We start from the raw sequence: 20,508 nt of genomic DNA, 5'->3' as shown, positions 1-20,508 counted from the left end.
TCATATTTAAAAATGTATAATATTCAGCCAAATACGATAAGACTGAGCATTGGGGGAGTGCGTCAGCTAGGTCAGGGGTGCACGGCCAAAAAGGTTTGGGGACCGCTGATCTAGAGTGACCCACGACAAGCAGGTGTTTCTTGCTCAATGTTCCTACCATGGAAACATTGGCTATTGTGCAGGGATTACGCTTGTGACCGGCTGATTATTGGTCAAGTCACTCTAACCATTAGGTCACCCTGCCCATGCCCAACCTCTAAATGTCACAAAAACATCTCTAAAGCCCCAAGATATGGGGTTAATTTCTTTCTAAAATCAGCTCCGGCTTTGGCTCCAAATCTCTCCGGGTCACCCAGTACTGACCCTCATCATGAGGTATCCGTACACAGAAAATGACAATGAGTGCTTTGGTACCCACGTACCAAGGCACTCATTGTTATTTTCTCATTGTTAGAGTCTCAAGGCACTCATTGTTATTTAAGACTTCTTAAGGATCCGCGGGAGCCCTGCCACATACTGTACAGCGCGTCTATAGCAATACACTCACTCAAATCACATAATCATCAGCTTCCTTATCATTATGTTCAGTATATCACTGTAATAAGTGGCAGGAATCTCAGGCCATGCATGTCAAGTTCAATTAATTTCCAAACTGCTATCTCTGACCTTGGGCGCAAAAGAATGACTTGAGGGCCATCGCTCGTAGAGTCGTAGAGGCCCCGGCCGCCACTCAACCATGAAACCCTTGGCCTCAGACCGTCCATCGCTCGTAGAGGCCCCGCCACTCAACCATGAAACCCTTGGCCTCAGACCGTCCATCACTCGTAGAGGCCCCGCCACTCAACCATGAAACCCTTGGCCTCAGACCGGCCTTGTTGCCCTGGTTATACTGGAACACTGCATGGACCCAAAGGCAATGGGCTCAAACTCCAGCATTGTCTTGTATATTATATTGTATTGACCCCCCGTCTACCGTTTACTTATACCCATCCAGATCAGCATAGATGCAGTTGAGACTATACAGTAGCTAAGAAAAAGCATCTGTTGGAGGAGATACAGTAGCACACCACTATTGTGCTAGAATGAGCTTTTGGGGGAAGATGATTAGAAGATGAGTCAGTGAGCAGATACACACACAGTGAGTGTGCACGCACGCACGCACGCACGCACGCAAGCTGCCACTTATCAATACCACAAAAAGTGACACAAAAAAGATCAGCCACAATGAAATGCATTCATCGGTGACTCAAAGTTAATCTGTCAAAGCGCCGCTGACTCATGACTGAATCACATAGTCAAAACAGTTGCGATGTGAAACGTCAAAGCAGTGTCCCCCACCACTAACAAAACAAAAGGACCACTGCACTCTGTTTTTAAGTCCGTCTGTATGTTAAAAGATTTGATTGACCCCCCACATACACACAGTGAATGCAAGAAAAACAGAGCCTACTGAAAAATATCGTTCACAGTTTCTGGCATACATAAATAAGCATCAACTGTGTGGCTATAGGGTGGACTTGCGAGACCCAAACACACCCACTATAGGCCCAGCCAGCAATGATAATGATCAGGCATCATCATTCATCACGAGCATTGTGGCCGACGCTCCAATCCGACGCTGCAATGTTTTGTGATTGTCTGTCTCTGTTGACCTGGTGCTCTTCTTCCGTTCCACCCCCACACAGCCACGCACATTCAGGGTTGCCTAGCAACCCCCAAGAGCAGCCAATGAAATCACACACACACACACACACACACACACACACACACACACACACACACACACACACACACACACACACACACACACACACACACACACACACACACACACACACACACACACACACACACACACACACACACACACACACACACACACACACACACACACACACACACACACACACACACACACTCGGAATACCCAGGAACTCTGCAGAAGGAAGATAATGAAGTCCCACTCCAGTCCACCATCACGCTGCACGTTCCAAACATGAGAGAGGATGAAGGGGAACTGTTGGGTATGTTGCCAGTCATCCGAAAAACCCCACGCTTGGAGAGCAGCATGGACCAATGCCTGATCCCTGATATTCACTCTCCTGGTTACACACCTGCACATACACACTTTTCAAACCCTTAGTGTTGATTTGTACAGAATTAGCCAAATTGACGGTTATTTTTTTACAGCATGAGCATGTTAGTAAGTAACCAGTACCACGGTACGCACGCACGCACACACAAATTGGGACAAGCCTACATGTAAATGCCTAAATGTAAATCCATACATACAAACATTATGCAGACAAAAACCCAATTTCTGATCTTAAGACTCTCCCGCCTTCAAAACGAGTGTCTTTGGTAAAAGCCTTCAAATTCAATATCATTTGAGTGCGCAAACGTCCTCTGGATCTAAGCCCGGCAGCCATTAAATCTCAATTTTCAACAGACAAATGTACTCAGTAGAAAAGGAAAGTTAAAAGCTCTGCAACATCTGCCCAGCCTTTAACACTATTAGCACATTGAGTGAGGGCTTAAGTACAGTCAGCAGAAGATATATCATCTCATGGCCCTCGGAGGGAGACAGGATTGTAATCTCCTAAGGTGGGGTGGGGGGGGGTCACAACAGTAATGGGAACCCAAATTAAACTGCGGCCCCAGGGGAACAGAGGGACTGGGTAGATTATAAGCAGCCTTGGGGCAACAGTAAACCCCTTAACCACGTTGCTGAGGTGAGCTGAGAGAAGGGCAAGGATAAGATAAGTACACAACGCAGATTTGTGCATGCAAATCATTTTGGAAAATGATTTGCATGGAAAATGAAACACGCACACGCACACACACACACACACACTCACACACACACACACACACAGAACAATGTTACACAATGAAACCACAGAGGTGCACACAGGTACAGAAAGACAGTTACACAAATGTAAATGTATGTGCATTGTGCAACATGCACACATAATACATACACGTGCACACAAGCACGCACACACTCCAAAGGGCTATAAATTCCACAAAACCCCTTGCTGAGTTTATTTGGATAAATATCTCCTCTCCTTTCACTTCTGTATGAATAGTTGTATGTATTCTGGGGGAGGGGAGGAGACTACTACAGCGCAAGGTGACAGAGGGATAATCTTACTCCTGGGAGTCTGGGCTGGTGATGTTGATGTAATGACTACTTTGGTGGCGGGAATAAAGGCATCGATGGGGGATTAAGCCAACCGCCTGAAGGGCTGGGAGAAGGAAAGAAACTGAAACGGGACAACATAAATACAAACGTTATATAGTCTAATCCCTGATGGAACACAGTGATAACACACTCGCCTTGGTGATAAACACTGGCCATGACAGGGTTATGGCCATGACTAGCTGTCTACTGACAATATATTTTCGGGTAATGTCAAAGCATTTGAGGTGCTGTGGTGCACATTACATTCCAGACCAAATGTATGTGTTGTAAGACCAAAGTGGCCTAGTCTTCTAGTCTCCTGTACTAGTGGCACATCTAGTCCTTGTCTTGTCACCTTCAAGTAGTTTGTTTTTTCCTTCAACATTACCTGGTGGAATGCTGTATAAGGGTGTACATGTAGGCCTACACATGAATTCATCACTTTTATCGACATGATTTGAAAAAATCATAGCCATAAAAAGTAATATCCCTGAAGTCAACTGTTTGTTTTCTTTTCCCCAGTGCAAAGCTGCTTAGACCAAAAAGCAGATTTACACACACACCAAATCTAAACAAAGAATTGAGCAAAGCTTGCCTAAAACACTACATACATGCATACAAACAACTATTCTACCCAATACATGTACCTGTTTGCTCTGTCTGGCCCGACTCTTTAGGCCACACATGAGAATGCACGTGAACCTGAAAGGTCAGTAAGAGCCTGGAGCTTTACTCTACAAGAATCCAATCCTTTCGCATCAATATCGAGTCCCTCTCTCTCTCTCTCTCACCCCCCCCCCCCCCCCCCCCTCTCTGGATAACAAACCTGAACTATCCATAAGACACACACAAGCTTTTTATACATTTCCTTATGAAATCTCTTCTCTTTCAATACCTTCTTCACTTTGCTTTATGCTGAAGTCCAGGGTCGGGCCTGAAATTGCGTGTTTCAGTTTTATAATGGCAGCATTAACCCCACAGGGAGAGAAAGAGAGAGGCAGGTGACCTTGGTGGGGGGAGGGTCACTGAGGGGTCACTGAATGTAATCTTTCAATGAGCAAACCAAGGGCTCAGGAGTCTGGTAATGGGTTGCAGAGCAAGCCCTGTTCAGTATTCAAGACGGTGTGCGTGCGTGCGTGCGTGCGTGCGTGTGTGCGTGTGATCGAGTAGGTGTTGTCAACACAGTAGCAGATCAATTAGTACAGAAATCCCAAAGGCTAGGTTCAGTTAGAGCAAAATATGAAATAATATAATATACAGTAGATAAGACATCGATTTGAGGTGTTGAGGTGAGTTGAGGTGTAAGGGACACTTTAACCACTAATGGCCTTGCAAACAAATAGTGAAAATAGCCTATCTAGCGCACAGCGCGCTAACAGTGGGCTTGTAGATCTGCTATTTTTTTTAATTCTATAATCAATATGCCAAAAATAGCGACCCGACTGTTTAGGCCACACACACACACAAAAATAGCGACCCGACTGTTTAGGCCACACACACACACACACACACACACACACACACACACACACACACACACACACACACACACACACACACACACACACACACACACACACACACACACACACACACACACACACACACACACACACACACACACACACACACACACACACACACACACACACACACACACACACACACACACACACACACACACACACACACACACACACAAAGAGAGAAAGAGATATTTCAATACAATTCCAACCGCAGGGGAAAAAGAGGTCAACAGAGTGACCCAGTTTTCAAGTCTACAAATAACCCACTTATTTATTGTTAGGAATAGGTGGGCGCTATAGGGAAATCTGGGCTCCATCTTTTGGGGAAGACTGCAGGGTACTATGGAAGAGTGGGCACTTTGAGGGGGATAAGAGTGGGCACTAGAGAAGAGTGGGCACCAGGAAGACTGGGCACCGGGACAACTGGGCACTAGAGAAGAGTGGGCACTATAGGTGGCTAGGTGCACTGCCTGTTGTCACATGCTCAGTAGTCCACTGTAGTTTTCACCACAATTAAAATAATAACAGTTGTTTTCATTGGTTCCATAGATGTTTATCATGTTCTGTTCATGTACTGTACAATACAGATACATGCTCACCTAACCAATAATCATGAACAACGCCTGTATGTAATAACGACTATGGTCATCTGTTATAGTGTACTGTTTAGCTATGGTTTCTCTATTGATCATTTGACCATTTTTTTGTTATCCTTAAAATGTTGAATGTTAAAATGTAAATGTGGAACACCCTACCAACCGTCATTAAGACATGCGAATCCCTTGACTCCTTCAAAACTGCTCTCAAAGGGTACTTATGGACGGCTGCAATTCGAAACTGGCCCCAATCTGAATCCCCCACCCACCCCTTTTCCCCCTCAACTGTATATATTTTTTCCCCTTTTTACCTCCTATGATTATTTCCTGTTTTTGGCTATATAAATGTTTTGATGAATTGAAACTGGTGGGCCCTATTGTAAACAAGTGTAATGCTTTATGGTGTCGTCCACTCACAGTTAACAGTTTTTGTATTGAGTTGTACTTCTGCAAACTGTCAAAAGATAATTCAAACAATCAATCAATCAATCAATAAAAACTAGTAGCCTACTACTAAAAGTAACCTCATATCTATAGTTTACAAGCGTAGATATGAGGTTACAAACGGAGCTAATGCTACATAGTTTACATACCAGTGGCTCCAGCGTGGCAAAGCAGCATGCATGGGATGGGAAGATTTGAGACTGTGGTTCTCCTGTGTTGTGAACAACAAAAACGAATGATGAAAACATTCCCACAGTAGTTCAACTCAACATGTTTTTCAAGGAAATGAAGAGCACAGTCATCATCATACATGTTCTTATGAAAGAGAAATGCAATTACACATACCGCCGTGGACTCTCCCGAGTCTCCTCTGATGTTGGGTCGTGTAGTTTAGTATAATTAAGAATTAAACAGGTGCGATTCAGACAAGAGCTAGCGGCACATACCGTAATATTAACACTGCCCCCTTGTGGCTGTTAAAGTGTGATACAACACCCCCCCCCCGTGTGTCACAGTGTGTGTGTGTGTGTGTGTGTGTGTGTGTGAGAGAGAGAGAGAGAAAAAAGAAGAAACAAGAAACAAAATATTGCTGATGGTGAGAAGAGTTTGGACATGGATGCATTTTATTTCATTTCACATGAACAAATACATGGATGAATAATAAAGTACCGCCGTTGGTCATCAACAATATCTTTATACACAATTCTTTACAGTTAAAGATTTATTTTAAATATTTTATTTGAGCTACAATACTGTCGATATAAAAATTGAAATCTGGGCACATGGATAATACATCAACATATTAACACACATTTCATGGGAAAGATACACTACCTCTGCATGCCACACGACAAACTAACCACTCCAGCAAGTACTACAGTATTTACTAGTGCTTTACTGGCTTTGAGGAATATGTAGCTTCATTAGCATTCCTTTCACATAGTGGCAAACAAAATACTACTTAGTGTTACTCCACTATTTGATAACAAATAAAATGCAGAGAATAGTCAATCCAGAATGAAAATCTATCACTTTTTAGTGGTAGCATTATTTCCTTTCTATGGATATTTGAATCCAGTCATTTTACAGTACAGTGAAATGCATAGTTTGAGAAATGGAATGAACCATAAAGGATACGTCTCCATTATTGTCCTATGGTCATTAAGTTGAGCCATATTGTAATTATAAACAAACCAGAACTATAATGTCTTATTGTAAATTACTCTGGATAAAGAGCATCTGCTAAATGCCTAAATTGTAGATTGTAAATTGTTTTATTCCTTTACCCTGTTTACAGTTTAATACCATCGAAAATGTACGACAGGCAGCACAGCATCAACAAATGAAATACAAAAGCTGTACAAAGAAAACCTTTCACATTTTGAATGTTCATGTAAATTACCGTACTAACATTGGGAAAGGCAAAATGAATGCAGCAGCCTCTCCAAGTGGCTGTTTGTAAAACAGGTGTAAGAAAACATGTTATGACTAAAACTTAGCTCCAACTGGGCAATTTAGTCATAATACCTATAGTCATGCCAGTCATAATTTTGAAAGTTTAGTTTAAGAATAAAGCATTTAATGCTACCAGACATTCAAGTCAGGAACAAGTAGGCGCCAAGGAAAATGGGATGGTGCAGCCTGATTCTGCTGAGATCGTTTATCTGGCCTGGCATGCCTCATTGCAACCTTCTCAAGTTTCAACAGCACAATTTGGGCTGTATAGGCACCGGTTTTGTCTCGACCACAGATTCAGTTTCCATAAGAAAAGGGAACTGCTGTCATTTGAAGTATTTTGGCCATCAGCCTGGCCTGCCCTTTAGTAGCCTAGATTTGTGTCAATCCAAAGGGCAGGATTTAGATTTAGACACGTCACCATGTGGGTTGTGGCTGTCTACTCATGGCGAGTAGGGCGGCAACAGTTAATCGAACAAAGTTATTAAATCGATAATTTATGGATTTGTTTTTGCCTGTGAAATTTGCACAAGTGCAGTGCATATATTATGGCATATGAAATGTAAGGTTTATCATATAAACACAATAATCATTGTTTAGTTAACATCACTGACTATCTTCCAAAATGTCCAATCATAACATGGTGGATTTATTTTGTGTCGGTATTAGCAATTATTCTTTAGGCTTGAGATATCTACAGATAACATTCAAATTAATAGATACAGCACGCACACAAAAAAATACATCCTACAGTATGTTTGTACATGTCTTTAAATATCATAAATGGACCAATAAGGCTTCAAATAATTCTTCAGGCTAATCAATTTAAACGATTATAAAGAAAAATCTATTACTTTTTGTTATAGATTCATTGATACAAAAAAAGATTTATCAAAAAGTGTTCCTCGATTATTCGATTAATCAAAAATAGAATGACAAATAAAATAATGCATAATTGCAGCTCTAGACACAAGTGCAGGTACATTATATTTATGGTGCCTTGGTGGTATGCCAAGACAATAGACATCATGCCGTGTGACACTACCATGCCGTCATCTTGTTCTCCAAGCTTGTGCTTACAGAAGGGTAATTCAACTGAATGACCAGTCACCAGGAAGGCCTTTAGGCTCATACAACAGAGGTCTACTTAATTCACACCAACCTGTGTATTCTGTATAGCCATGATACAGATCAGTCCCCTATCGACCAATCACTTTGAGTACAGTAAGCTTGTACATAAAACATGACATATCATACATTTGCAACAAGGTCAACCGTGTCCTTTTTATAGACTTCTAGACGTCCATCCCTTGGTAAAAGTACCCTCATCAGTTTTGTGGATAGGTTAAGAGGAAACTCCTTGCTAGGATATTTTAGTGCCAATTAGGAGCAACTTTTAGTGTTTCTTTTCAAATGGGATTTTGGCTAATTTCTGGCTCTGGCTGGTCATCCATATAGTAGGGATCCCCCTGGTGGACCCTGTGGTTATGCACACGCAGGTTTCCCCTGTGAGCAAACCTTTTACCACAGTCAGTACAAGCAAAGGGCCTCTTCCCCATGTGAACATCCCGCTGGTGGGCCCTAAGGTTCCCGCTACGCGCAAAGCGCTTACCGCATTGGGCACAGCCGAACGGCCGTTCGCCTGTGTGTGTACGGGTGTGCACAGTGAGCTCAGACGGAGTGAGGAAGCTCTTGTCGCAGAACTGACAGGGATGCAGTCGCACTCCTGTGTGGCGTAACAGATGTCTGCGCTGATGGGAGGGGTAGGTGAAACACTTGGTGCAGTATGGGCAGGTGTACGGGCGGCCGTTCCCACCACCGGGGGCTGGTGGGTGGCTGAGAGTGTGCGTGTGCCGGAGGGCGTGGGACTGCGTGTTGGACTGTGGTCGCAATGGGTCTCTGTTAGCAAATGCAGTGGCTCTCCTGATCTGAGGGACAGCACCCCTCCCACCCCTGTCATCACGGGGTCTCCACGATGACTGTGCTTGCGATTGGTCCTGCCTTGCCTCCCTCTGCACTGCTGACTGACCTGGCAGTGGGTTCTGGTTGGAGTTCTGGTTCTCATGCTCCTGATCCAGGAAGGGAAAGGAGGAATCGTCATCCTCGTTGCTGGTCTCATCCGAACCAAAGCCGGGTCGGAAGCACGGCGTATCTGTGCCGGTGCTGCTGCTGGCAGGACCAGAGCAACTGGTGCCCTCCGCCTGGAGGTTATCTAGACCGGACACCCCACCCCGACCAGCTTCCAGACCAGGTAACCACTCCCCTGGTTGAGCTAGGGTTGGGTCAGGTCTGGGGGAGCAACGGCCACTCTGGGAAATGGATAGGAATGGAGTGGAGGCCTGCTCCTGTAGAGGTCTGTGGTCTGCACTGCGACTGCCCTGATCCCAGTGCGATACTACAGTGAAAATAGTAAACACAAGAGACAGAGAGCTGGGTAATTCTTGTTTTACAAAACACATGCATGCATGTACAGTCAGAAACCCATTGAGGCTATTTTACATTAAAAATTGCCAATTATTTCTAGCATACTGAATAATGACACAAATCACATGTAGAATACTTGCATGCACTGGTTTTGTTGAAAAGGTTTAAAAAACTAAAAAAGGCCAGCTATATAGTTACATTTCCTACATTTAGCCTTGGCCTGTGTGGCAGACAAGGGGTCTCCCTGCCTCTGGTCCCCTGCAGCAACACTTCCCTCTGTGACTTGGACTGCCACCGAGCCTGGTGTGTTGCGTGATGCTGAACGCTGTGGGAGAAGTTTGAAACATGCCAAAAATCTATGAGTACGGAAAGGTTGTGAAGGTCTCTCAGATTAGATTAACGTACTGTATTCTTGTATTCTGTGAGTCTGACCTCATGTTTGACCGAGGCACCACCAACATCCTGGCCCGTAACCTCCTCTTTCAGCCTACGGAGGCTCTGACTAAGACCCTCCACTGGGTCTTGGTGGGAAGACACCTCCTTTCCCACACTCTGACCTACAGAGGGCAAATAGGCAAAGCTGCAGGTACTATTTCAATAAAATTACTCTCACAAAACAGAAATTAATATCAAGGATGAGGACAATGACAAGTTGACTCTACGCTGAAATGCAGCGTCCTCCTGGTCATTCTTGCAGTATTATTCTATGGACATTAAACAATGATCAAGCAGACTGTTCATCCCTGGGTTTGAATCCATGGCCATCTTACCTACACTTTGATTGATTGATTGAAATATGTATTAACAGTTTGCAGAATTACAGTACATTTCAAGCACAAACTCAATACAAAGACTGTTAACTGTGAGTGGATGACCCAATTAAGCATTACACTTGTTTACAAGAGGGTCCACCATGTTCAATTCATCAAATGTTCAATTCACCTGTCAAAGCCTGCTGCCGTCGACAGCCTTCTCCTTCACTATCTCCAGTTGATGTCTCCCCTTCCTCTCCCCCACTTTTTACGTTCATCTTCCTCTCTGCTTTTTCCAGCTTTCCTCTGAGCATGGAGATCTCCTCTCCCTTATGCACCAGCTCTGCCTGCTGCTCACACAGGCTGCTCTCAAAGATCTTGGCAATCTCACACACAGCAGCTGCCAGCAGCGAGTCCATGACTGTGGCGAGTTGGGCATGGAAGGCACTTCTCACCGACTCCATTGTCCTTTGTTTCAGTGATGAGTAGGATGGCGACAATAACATGGACTTAAGACAGCGTTTACGGTGCCCAGTCTCTAGTGGAAGCTGTAAGACAAATGGAGCTTTCCAATACTATAAGCTGACCCAAGATAGCTAGCTTATCTTGGAAGCTATGAATTGCCCTGAGATTTTGCCATGCAGGTCGTTTTCAGCTGTTTTTTATTGCAGCTGTCCAATATAGCTTTGTGAACTCTTGTCTCTTGAACGAGATGATCCTGTGGTGTAGCTAGGATGGTCCAATGATGGCAACGCAAGCTAATTTAGCTTTAAAGATGAGGTTAACTCCTGCAATGATTGCAAGTGGCGCATTATAATAGCAAGCTTTGTGCAGTCCAATTTAATACATGTAGTCTTGTGGTGTAGGGAATCATCTACCTGCAAGCAAACAACGGGACAGGTATACGTTACTGCTTGAAGAGAGCGTTGGTAAGCTTGCATTGCATGTGATGCTACTATGCATGCTAACGTGTAAACAAGAGAGCCAACGAAGCGTAACCATGCAGTACTTGATCGTTCTGGCAAAGCCACCGACCTGGCAAACAAAAACAAATACCTCGCTCAGTACTGTGTTCGTTAGTCGAGGAAGGAATCAAATGCCGTCCATCGTTTCTGAATTCAGAGATTATACAGCTCACGTACTCTTGTCTTGGCCAGCCCAGAATAGCCACCCAGCCCCAGGAAAGTGGTGGTGTGGTTTGCCGTCCTGCTAACGCTAGCTAGCAGGACTAGGTGTGTGCGCTGAATGATGATAGTAAAGTATCGCGAGGTAACAAGGGAAGGCGTCACATCGCGACAATTTCAGTTTTAAATCTTAAACTAATATTCCATTTCCACCCACGGAGTAGCATTTGATGTCTTTGACATATTTTATATAAGTGCAGGTGTTTTAAATTAAAGCGTTTTGGTCTTGTATGTTGTTATTGCTACAGCTGTAATTCAGTAATTGTATACAGTACTACACTACAGAAATCTGTTTTTCAGCATACAATGTCACGTGTTCAATAGTTATTTAAATAAATTCATATCTTTCCCCAACATTGGAGAAGTCAGGCAGAAGATTTTATGGCATCCAAGAGATGCATAAAGTCAAGCACTCTCTGGTGGACAGATTTACAGTTAGCTGACAAATAATAGAATAGATGGAGCATTTCCAGGGAAGGATGTACATGAAAAGGAAGACAAATTGTCAGAACACAAATTGCTAGATTTCTCTCTTGTGCAGTCTCAAGTCGTAATGAGAATAGATGCGAAATTATGCAGAAACCATTACCATTGTTGATTAAAATATACATCACAAAAGCACATTCTGACTACATGTAATATATTTTAAAAAAAACACGTCTGTATGTCACACTATGGAGTTTATTGTCATACAAATGCCATTTGTCTATTAATATATTTTCAAAGCTTTCAAAAGCAAAAAACAAACACATTTTAAAAATGCAAAGTAAAAGCATGTAAACTAACAAAAAGACAATGTTTAGTTGGTGCCTTTCGTTTACATTCATGACCAATCATCAATGAATGACATATATTTGTTCTAATATACTACATATACGGTATACTTACAATACAACGTCAAACAAAAGAGAAATGTTACAGTGTATATTGTCTGAAAAGAAATATCCCTAGGTGTGCATTTTCGTTCCAGGTCATCATGCTAGAATTTCCATATCTCAAACACATTAAATATGTTGATATGGAAATAATTGACAAATTGTGTCAATGATTCCACGAAAATCTTGGGAGGAAGTCAAAATGTTAATCAAAATATCTTTAGAAAAGCATTTTTTAGATTAGCTCAATATATCAACCTAGTGAGAAAAAGTCCCACAGCTAAGATAAGCTTGAAGAGAAGGTTGACTCAAAGAGAATGACAAAAATATCAGGTGATTTCAGACATGCCTGCTCTTAGAACACGTTGAGGGCAACTCTCTCTTTACAACATCATTCTATGCTGAGAACATGTGCATGCGACTACATTTTCCAATGCATTGTTTGTTGAGAAACTGCATAGCAGTCTCAGATACATTGATCCTTTTTCAGACATTAGTCTCAGTCTGGATATTAAGATAGTCCCAAAGTGTAAAAGACTCCGGAGCAGTATGTCAAGCCTTAAAGGGACACTTCACGCCCTTTTGCAACCAGATCTTATGTTTGGGAGACAAGAAACTCTTTCCTGGGGTTTTTATGTGGGTAATGTGTTTTTTGATATTTCAATATTTCAAAGTACTGCCTCACTCAAAAATCATTAATATAAGATCTCGTTGTAAAAGGGGAGAAGTGTCCCTTTAACGTCTATAAGCAGATATCAGCAGACAATACGTGATGAGTTCTAAGAGTTGTCACACTTTAGAACTGGAAGGCTAAAAAGCCTATAAATACACCAAGTCAAGTCTTTAATGATAAGTGGTACCACCTGTGTCCATCCATCGGATCAGGACCTTCCTTTAAACCAAAGGGTAAGTTCACATTTAGGAAATACTTGCTATTAATATAGTGTTTGCAAAGGTACTGATTGATTCCCCTAGTCCTGTGTTAGGATTCACGTCAACATGGCCCATTAAAATGTTACAATTTAAAGCTGCTTATTTTAAATTTGGTTTATGGGTGAGAGTCAAATGTTAACGTTTTAATTTGACTGGCCAAAAAATGTCAAACTGGAACCTGACACCCGGATTTGATTTGCCAGGCCAGAACAAATTAACCAAGTATTTAGTCTGCAAGAGAAAGCTTGTCAGAGGAACTGAGAAAAACGAGCCAGGGATTGTGCATTAAGTGAATACAGAAAGGACTGAAAACAAGTGAATAGTGTGAATCTTGCAATCTTGTTAATTTCTTAATATATGAAAACAAACGCATTCAAAATGTTATGTACAGGAAAACTTTAAAGGAGCACTTCACCCATATTCAACCAAATCTTCATATTATGGTCCTCACCAATTCAGTTATTATAAGATGGCATCATTTGCATCTACTCACTGTTTTCTTCAGAGCTGGGATGCTCAATTGACATCAGCAGTGATTTTTAGGCTGCGGCTGTGCCACAGGTCCTTATTTTGCTCTATACTCACTCGAACAAGGTAAAGAAAAGGATATATATAAAAAAGGTAGATATGTTGCAAAATTCAAGAGTTTGTAGATTCGAGAGCTCATAAAATTCATAAAACACGAGTACATTAGAATTTGCACTCATAAAATAGTCATACACATTGACATTTGAAGTCAAAGAATAAACATTACTTTATGATCTAAACTTTAATATTTTTTTGTGACTGGATTAGAGGTTTCATGTTAAAATGTCTATGCAAACAAAATCTCAAATGGACAGCTTTAACATATCTTGCAACAAATATTTTTATATACTTTAGAGGTCCTTTCCTTACATACTTGTTAGAGTGTGAATAGACGAGCTAGGACAACACAATAAGCACCGAGACGCAGCCCAAGGTAATGGGAAACTACACCTCTCTAATTAGCAGACTGAAATAGAAACCACCTTGCTTAAATTTCCCCAGATGTCATTGAAGGAAAACAATGTTGTCATTTTAGGAAGGCTTCTGAACTGTGCAACAACCCACCTCTTGAGATAGAGCAAATAAAAAGGAATGTTATCATTGTTGTACATTAGTGAAGACCAATTATATGAAGTTAATGTTGAAAATGGGTGTAGTAGGCCTGGGCCATGGCTCAGTGGTCCAGGCACCTTGGCTGGTAACCCAGTCTGGCAGTGTGCCGCGGGTTCGACTCCCGATCCCGACAGCCTTTACTGCATGTCTTCCCCCCCATCTCTCTCCCCATTTCCTGTCAGCCTACTGTCTGTCCCTCCATAAAATATATAAAATAAAGGCGAAAGCCACAAAAAAAAAACATTAAAAAAAAGAAAAGAAAATGGGTGTAGTGCTCCTTTAAGGCCTCTGGAACCAATCATGGTTCCCGAGCCAAGTGACCCCATCATAGATCAGGAACATGTCTCCCGTTTCAAAAAAAACATTAGCATCTACAATAATACAAGTACAGGGTCAAAAATAAACTGTCACCTCCTAAACCACTGTGACACCCTCCGTCATAACCTTGCGTTGATTAATGATTATATCGCACGCAGTGCTTTTGGTAGCATTTGGCATTGATGAACTCTTTGCCACAGTGCTTGCAGACATGAGCAAAGTCCAAAGAAACACCTGCACACTTCTTCCTGTGGAAACTCTTCAAAGAATGGCAACGGAACTTCTTGCCACAACCTTCGCAGCTTAGAGGCATTTCCCCAGTATGGATGCGATAGTGTTCCATGAGCAGAAACTTGCTGCTGATGACCTTCTTGCACTGTAAACAGCTGAAACCACCAGAGACCTCCTTGCCCTGGGTTCTCCAGTCTTCTCCAGTCGATAATTTCCGATCTTCTCTTTTCTTCCGTTTCTTTGCTATTGGATTGGATTGAATGTCAGTTGATGGGATTTGTTTTTGTTGGGACACGCTAGAGGCCTCTTGAGTATCCACAATGTCCTCCAAGGGCTTCATCCATGAGAGATCGCCATTGGTCTCCCCATATTTCTGCTTTCCGTGGACTTTGAACAAATGATTTTTCAGTAAAGATTTCCTTGGGAATTTCTCGGTGCATATTTTACAGTGAAACCTTTTGTTTTCTAATGTTATGTTATGAAGCTGAGCCCTGTGGATGCGCAGTGCCCAGATGTGAGGAAACTTCAGTCCGCAGTCGTGACAGGCTTTTAAAAAATCTTTTTTAGGAGAAGCCTCTGTGGATGTGGTTGGATCATCTTTATTGGGAGACTCAAGGTTTTGCGTAGACTTCTCTTTTTTAGGTGCCCTTTCATTGTCTTCTTTAGGTGCCTTTTCATTCTCCTTTTTAGGTGCCCTTTCATTTTTGACTTTGCGGCAAGCTTGCATATGAAGGCGGAGAGAGCTTGGAAAAGGAAACATCTTTTGGCAAATAGTACACTTCTTGTGTGACCGAGCATGTACACTTAGACCAAACTCTGTGTTGAAGACCTTACTACAGAACTTGCACGAGTAAATCATATTCTCCTCTCCTTTAACATGACCTGAGCTCGTTTGAGTAGTAGAACTTCGTATTTTCTTGTCCGCTTTGCTCGGCCTCCCCACACGACGTTTGACAACTTTGTTGTTTGTTTGTTTGTCCAGATTTTCAACCCTGTTGCTTTGTTGTAGCTCTCGATCTGGACGGTGGCGTAGTCGGGTAGGTAGGTTTAGGCTCTGGCTGAGCTTAAGCTTGCTGCGACAACTTCTCTGTGCTAATGAGCCCGTGGGAGAAACACATTGGAAAAAAATATTAGTCCCCATGAAACCCATTTAGTTTTTTGAAAAACCTCATGTTTCTATGTCGTTCTCAAACTGTGCCATGTCAAGGACCCCAAAATGATATGCATTTGGCCTCCGACCCCAATCTGAAAATATGTTGTGTCCCCCCCGAAGCAAAGATTTGAGTTAAAACGTTTGCTCTGAATGCAAGCTCGTAGTCCAATGAGCTTGTAGATCTGCTATTTTTCAATAGCTAAAGTACAACATAATGCTTAAAACACCAAAAGGGGTTCCCGTCCTGAATGGGCTAATATGAAGTACAGAGACGCTTGCAAATAGAAATTTACGTTTACAATACTCACTGTTCATGGAATCTTCTTTTAGTGATGTTAACAGGTGGGATTCAAAGTCGTCATTCTCCATCTAAAAAAGACAAGATACTGTTGGTGAAATCTCTGGGTTTGAACAGCACAAGATGGTGCCAATGTCTCAAATTACAGTATCTACAACTGGAAGAGGTCATCTACACCAGGGCTCACAGACTGAACCCAACTTATGAAACTGCATCGTATGAGTATTCAATTTCCAGAAGGAACGATGTCAAAAGGAAAGTTCCAATTAGCATGGGACTATTTTTATTTGTATATTAAAGGATTGCTGAATTAAACATTTGTAATGCATTACAGATGAGATAATCACTATTGTCAACAACAGAATGTAGAGGGGTGTTTCCATTTAGCGTAGTTTTTGACTGCTAGTTTTTTTTTATGCAAGTCATGTGTATTTTGTATTCTGCGATTCAAAATCATTAAAAATACTTTCATGACAAATTACAGTATCTTCAACACAAAGCTATGGTGTATAACAGACGCAGTCTGTCTATCCAGCGAATGGGATCCAGCCATGTGGACAATGCTCCTGTCCTCCAACACTGGCGGCTACACACTGAAATATCAACACATCTAACAGACTGATAATCCATGCATCCGGGCCTTAAATTCAATTCATTATTTCAATGTTATATAAATGTTTACACTTGTACTGCCTCCACATGATCAGAAAATGGGCTCATGATGTAAAACCGCCATACACCAAGAGTCTCAAATGATTTAGCTACAATAACCCATTTAGGCCTGAGGCACATTCTAAAAATGCCTCTATATCCTGACCTAAGTTTTCTGAAAAACTTCAAATATTTATATAGCAGCTCAAATTTCTTACATTTAATACTGTACATACTGTACAGACCCCAAGAATGGGTTCCCGGCCTGAGGGGGTAAAACACCAAAAGGGGTTCCCGCCCAGAATGGGATAACCAAGCCCCATAGGTACTGGATGATCACAAAATAACTGCAAAAGAACAAAATGTTTAACTAGTCTGAAGGTTTTAGTTCACTTTCAGCAATAATGAACTGCTAATATGCTGACAACTGTGTGTGCAACGTTTCAATATGGGGAAAAACAGAAGTAGCATGTACCAGCATAGATATAAAAGAAAAAAATAGATGCCTCATTGGACTACCGAATGTCACCTTCCGTTACACACACGGTATGAGAGGAATCTCCTTGCAACTTCTTCAAAGTTTCTTCAGACCTTCACCTTCCGGTGAAGGTCTGAGGAAGGGCTTTGGCACGAAAAGTTACGACCTTTAAAGTAAAGTATTGGAAGCTGAAATTGGTGCAGACTTTTTTATTCTAACTCTATGACGGAGACCCAGCCTACATGTAATTGGATGTGCGTGTCTTTCGGCTGTTTGTTCAGCCTCTTTTGCTACTAATGTCTGCTTTATGTACATGATATCATGGGGAGAAGTACAATAACACTCAGGTCAGTGGTACGTCAGTTCTGCCAGGAGCACTGCACCAGGCAGAGAATCATAGTTATACTGTGGCTGCTTCAAGGACAAAACTGAGCCAAAACAAGATAGGCTGTAACATAAACAATGGCTAGTAGGCCGAGTGGAGATCTGGAAACGTCTAGGCTCTTACAAGCCCAGAGATTAAAATAGGGTGCATTTTGCATCCCAAAACACAGTTTATAGTTAAGGGACGCAATAAAACCTCTGCATCTTTACACGCTGTAAATATAATGTTTAATATACACACCACTTCCATATTATAAAACACAATATAAAATAAAGTACAAATAAACATGTATAATGCTATTTTTTATGCTCGTTTCCAGTATAAAATTGAATTAGCATTTTTCTCTTCTGCTGAAGTCACCCACCTCTCGTTTGATGTTTGGAATTCGCCACAGAGACACAGACAGCGGACGCAGGGTGACACTGGGGCAGGGAGGATTGTCCTCTTGTATTGCCACTTCATCAGGTGTTTCATCAGGTGCTTCATCAGGTGCTTCATCAGGTGCTTCATCAGGGGGGGCGACAGGGGCTTCATCAGGACCGACAGCGGTACACCAGTCATCAGGTACTGTGTACACACAGAAAACAAGTCCTAAGAGTTTATGCGGGAATGAGTTGTGACTTGATTCCTCCATCAAGTGACCATCACTGAGAACATTCTAATAATTGCGGTCACGGTGACCGCAATTATTAGATGGAGGTGACCGGGTCAACTCCAATCAAGATTAATCAATATCACAATTTCGTTTTTGTATAATTTGTTTTAATTCAGCCTTGCAAAATTATAGGTGTCACAGCTGAATATATGAGTAGAAATCAAATATAGCAGTCTTTGTTTTGTTCAATGTTGTCAACAATGCAACTTACCTTCAACAACAATCTCAGGGACATGATCAGAGCTTGGTTCGTCTTCTTCTTCTTCTTCATCATCGTCGATTGTAATCGTCTCCTCCTGCCGGATCATTCCCCTCCCCTCCCTCAATTTGCTCTCTGCCCTCATGAGCTTTCTTTGGAGTCGAGTTATCTCCTCCGTCTTCTGCACCAGCTCCACTTGGTGATCATAAATACAGCCGTCAAAGACTTTGCTGATTTCAAACACAGCAGTCCTCAACATTGTGTCCATCGTTGTGGTCAGCTGCGCTCTAAACGCTCTGCTATGGTAGTCTGACGTCTCTGCAGAGGTCATGGTCAGGCCTTTGACTCCCGGGGATGTGTTTTGCTCTGGTGGCAGTGATGTTATCGCACTGGCTCCCAATCTGTTGTACAAAAGAAAGTGATCAATATGTCTGCAGATGCACACAGCCCAAGAATGTAGACGTTACGTAAACTAAAACTAGTGGTTATCCTATCCCACACATGATCTAAAAAGGCAATAAGATACCGGCTTTGGCTTATTACTAGGTTCACAGAAAAACTAGCCGCATATGGAACCTCTCCCCGGAGCTACCGTACAGCAGAGGGAGAGGTAGGTTCCATATTCTAAGAAGAATAGCGCCCATTGTTACGATGGGAAATTAAGTTAAAGAATTGAAAGCCCTCGCGTTATATAATAAACCCGTAACTATTGGGTAGCACAGATATGTTAGCAAACAAACACGGAAGAAACGCGCGAAACCAACGCTAGGTAAGTAAACACTTGGCCATAAACGAAACTACTGACCGTCGTGTAGAACAAGTAGCTCCGATGATACGGTCACAATAACAGAGCGTTGAATTCTCTCCCTGGTAAAGACACACGACGGTCACTTTATGAAGTGTAGATTGTAACTGTATAAAGTATTCATTTTCTTGCAAGTTGCAACCACGCTAAAGCTAATGGTCACGTCGCTTCCGCCATCTTTCTCCAAAAAGATCTGTGTGAAACGTCACTTCCGGACTTCCCTCTTCCCACAGCAGTAGCGGGAAGAAGCGAGCGCCAGTCTTCTTCTTTGTTGGCGTGTTGCTGCTGCCTCCTACTGTTCGTATTGGACATTACTCAATTTGGGAAAAAACAGATTGATTGATTGATTGAAGAATTTATTAACAGTTTGCAGAATTACAGTACATTTTAAGCACAAACTCAATACAAAGGCTGTTAACTGTGAGTGGACGACCCAATTAAGCATTACACTTGTTTCCAACAGGGTCCACCATGTTCAAATCATCAAAACATTTAGAGACGTACAAATAGACACTTCTATAGACAGAACAGGAATTCATCAAAAAAGAATTCATCAAAAAGGAGGTAAAAAGGGAAAAGAAATATATACAGTGAGGGGAAAAAAGGGGGGGGCGGGGGGGGGGGATTCAGATTTTACGGGGGCCAGTTTCGAATTGCAGCCATCCGTAGGTGCCCTTTGAGAGCGGTTTTGAAGGAGTCAAGGGATTCGCATGTCTTAATGACAGTTGGTAGGGCGTTCCACATTTTGGTGGCATAGGAGCGAAAAGAATTTAGTCCCTTGTTTGTGCCGAATCTGGGTTGTACATGGTTCGTTGCACTCCC

The 20,508-nt window shown here is 42.3% G+C and overlaps 3 protein-coding genes across 10 annotated transcripts in view; all 3 read right to left on the bottom strand.

Moving 5' to 3' along the window:
* LOC306931374 (serine/threonine-protein phosphatase 2A 55 kDa regulatory subunit B gamma isoform) overlaps positions 1 to 6,169 on the bottom strand; it is a 52,145-nt gene extending 45,976 nt beyond the window's left edge. For all 5 annotated transcript variants that reach the window (XM_079512750.1, XM_079512751.1, XM_079512753.1 and 2 more), the window contains exons 1-2: positions 6,096 to 6,169; positions 5,900 to 5,961 (exon numbers count right to left, since the gene is read on the bottom strand). The gene's annotated coding sequence lies outside the window, so the exon portion shown is untranslated. The remainder of the gene's footprint in view (positions 1 to 5,899; positions 5,962 to 6,095) is intronic.
* Positions 6,170 to 6,355: 186 nt separating this feature from the next.
* LOC306930736 (uncharacterized protein) lies at positions 6,356 to 11,634 on the bottom strand. Of its 3 annotated transcripts, none has more exons than XM_079511830.1 (5): positions 11,438 to 11,634; positions 10,572 to 11,259; positions 10,062 to 10,186; positions 9,828 to 9,954; positions 6,356 to 9,600 (listed from the first exon to the last, which is right to left on the bottom strand). In XM_079511830.1, exons 2-5 carry the CDS (start codon positions 10,885 to 10,887, stop codon positions 8,615 to 8,617), a joined length of 1,554 nt encoding a protein of 517 aa, XP_079367956.1. In that variant the 5' UTR covers positions 10,888 to 11,259; positions 11,438 to 11,634; the 3' UTR covers positions 6,356 to 8,614. The 3 variants fall into 3 exon arrangements, with proteins under 3 accessions (XP_079367956.1, XP_079367958.1, XP_079367957.1); XM_079511832.1 differs by having other exon boundaries at positions 9,837 to 9,954; XM_079511831.1 differs by having other exon boundaries at positions 11,524 to 11,620.
* A 594-nt stretch (positions 11,635 to 12,228) lies between these two features.
* Positions 12,229 to 19,967, bottom strand: LOC306913648 (uncharacterized protein). Of its 2 annotated transcripts, none has more exons than XM_079490434.1 (5): positions 19,687 to 19,967; positions 18,894 to 19,282; positions 18,392 to 18,594; positions 16,515 to 16,584; positions 12,229 to 16,154 (listed from the first exon to the last, which is right to left on the bottom strand). In XM_079490434.1, exons 2-5 carry the CDS (start codon positions 19,210 to 19,212, stop codon positions 14,968 to 14,970), a joined length of 1,779 nt encoding a protein of 592 aa, XP_079346560.1. In that variant the 5' UTR covers positions 19,213 to 19,282; positions 19,687 to 19,967; the 3' UTR covers positions 12,229 to 14,967. The 2 variants fall into 2 exon arrangements, with proteins under 2 accessions (XP_079346560.1, XP_079346561.1); XM_079490435.1 differs by having other exon boundaries at positions 16,524 to 16,584; positions 19,687 to 19,965.
* Between the last annotated feature and the right edge of the window lie 541 nt (positions 19,968 to 20,508).

The sequence above is a fragment of the Electrona antarctica genome (genome assembly GCF_951216825.1).
Source record: "Electrona antarctica genome assembly, chromosome: 1".
Lineage (NCBI taxonomy): Eukaryota > Metazoa > Chordata > Actinopteri > Myctophiformes > Myctophidae > Electrona > Electrona antarctica.
This window is presented reverse-complemented; position numbering and strand designations above follow the sequence as displayed.

What these genes read in the sequence shown, in the direction of transcription:
- LOC306930736 (XM_079511830.1), bottom strand. Translation starts at nt 10,887, where the DNA reads ATGTTATTGTCGCCATCCTACTCATCACTGAAACAAAGGACAATGGAG. An exon ending in ACGGCAGCAGGCTTTGACAG is followed by an intron (nt 10,187 to 10,571) that starts GTGAATTGAACA and finishes TGCCCTCTGTAG; the next exon opens with GTCAGAGTGTGGGAAAGGAG. An exon ending in CAAGGCTAAATGTAGGAAAT is followed by an intron (nt 9,601 to 9,827) that starts GTAACTATATAG and finishes TTTTCACTGTAG; the next exon opens with TATCGCACTGGGATCAGGGC.
- LOC306913648 (XM_079490434.1), bottom strand. Translation starts at nt 19,212, where the DNA reads ATGACCTCTGCAGAGACGTCAGACTACCATAGCAGAGCGTTTAGAGCG. An exon ending in CCCTGAGATTGTTGTTGAAG is followed by an intron (nt 18,595 to 18,893) that starts GTAAGTTGCATT and finishes GTGTGTACACAG; the next exon opens with TACCTGATGACTGGTGTACC. An exon ending in TTCCAAACATCAAACGAGAG is followed by an intron (nt 16,585 to 18,391) that starts GTGGGTGACTTC and finishes TGTCTTTTTTAG; the next exon opens with ATGGAGAATGACGACTTTGA.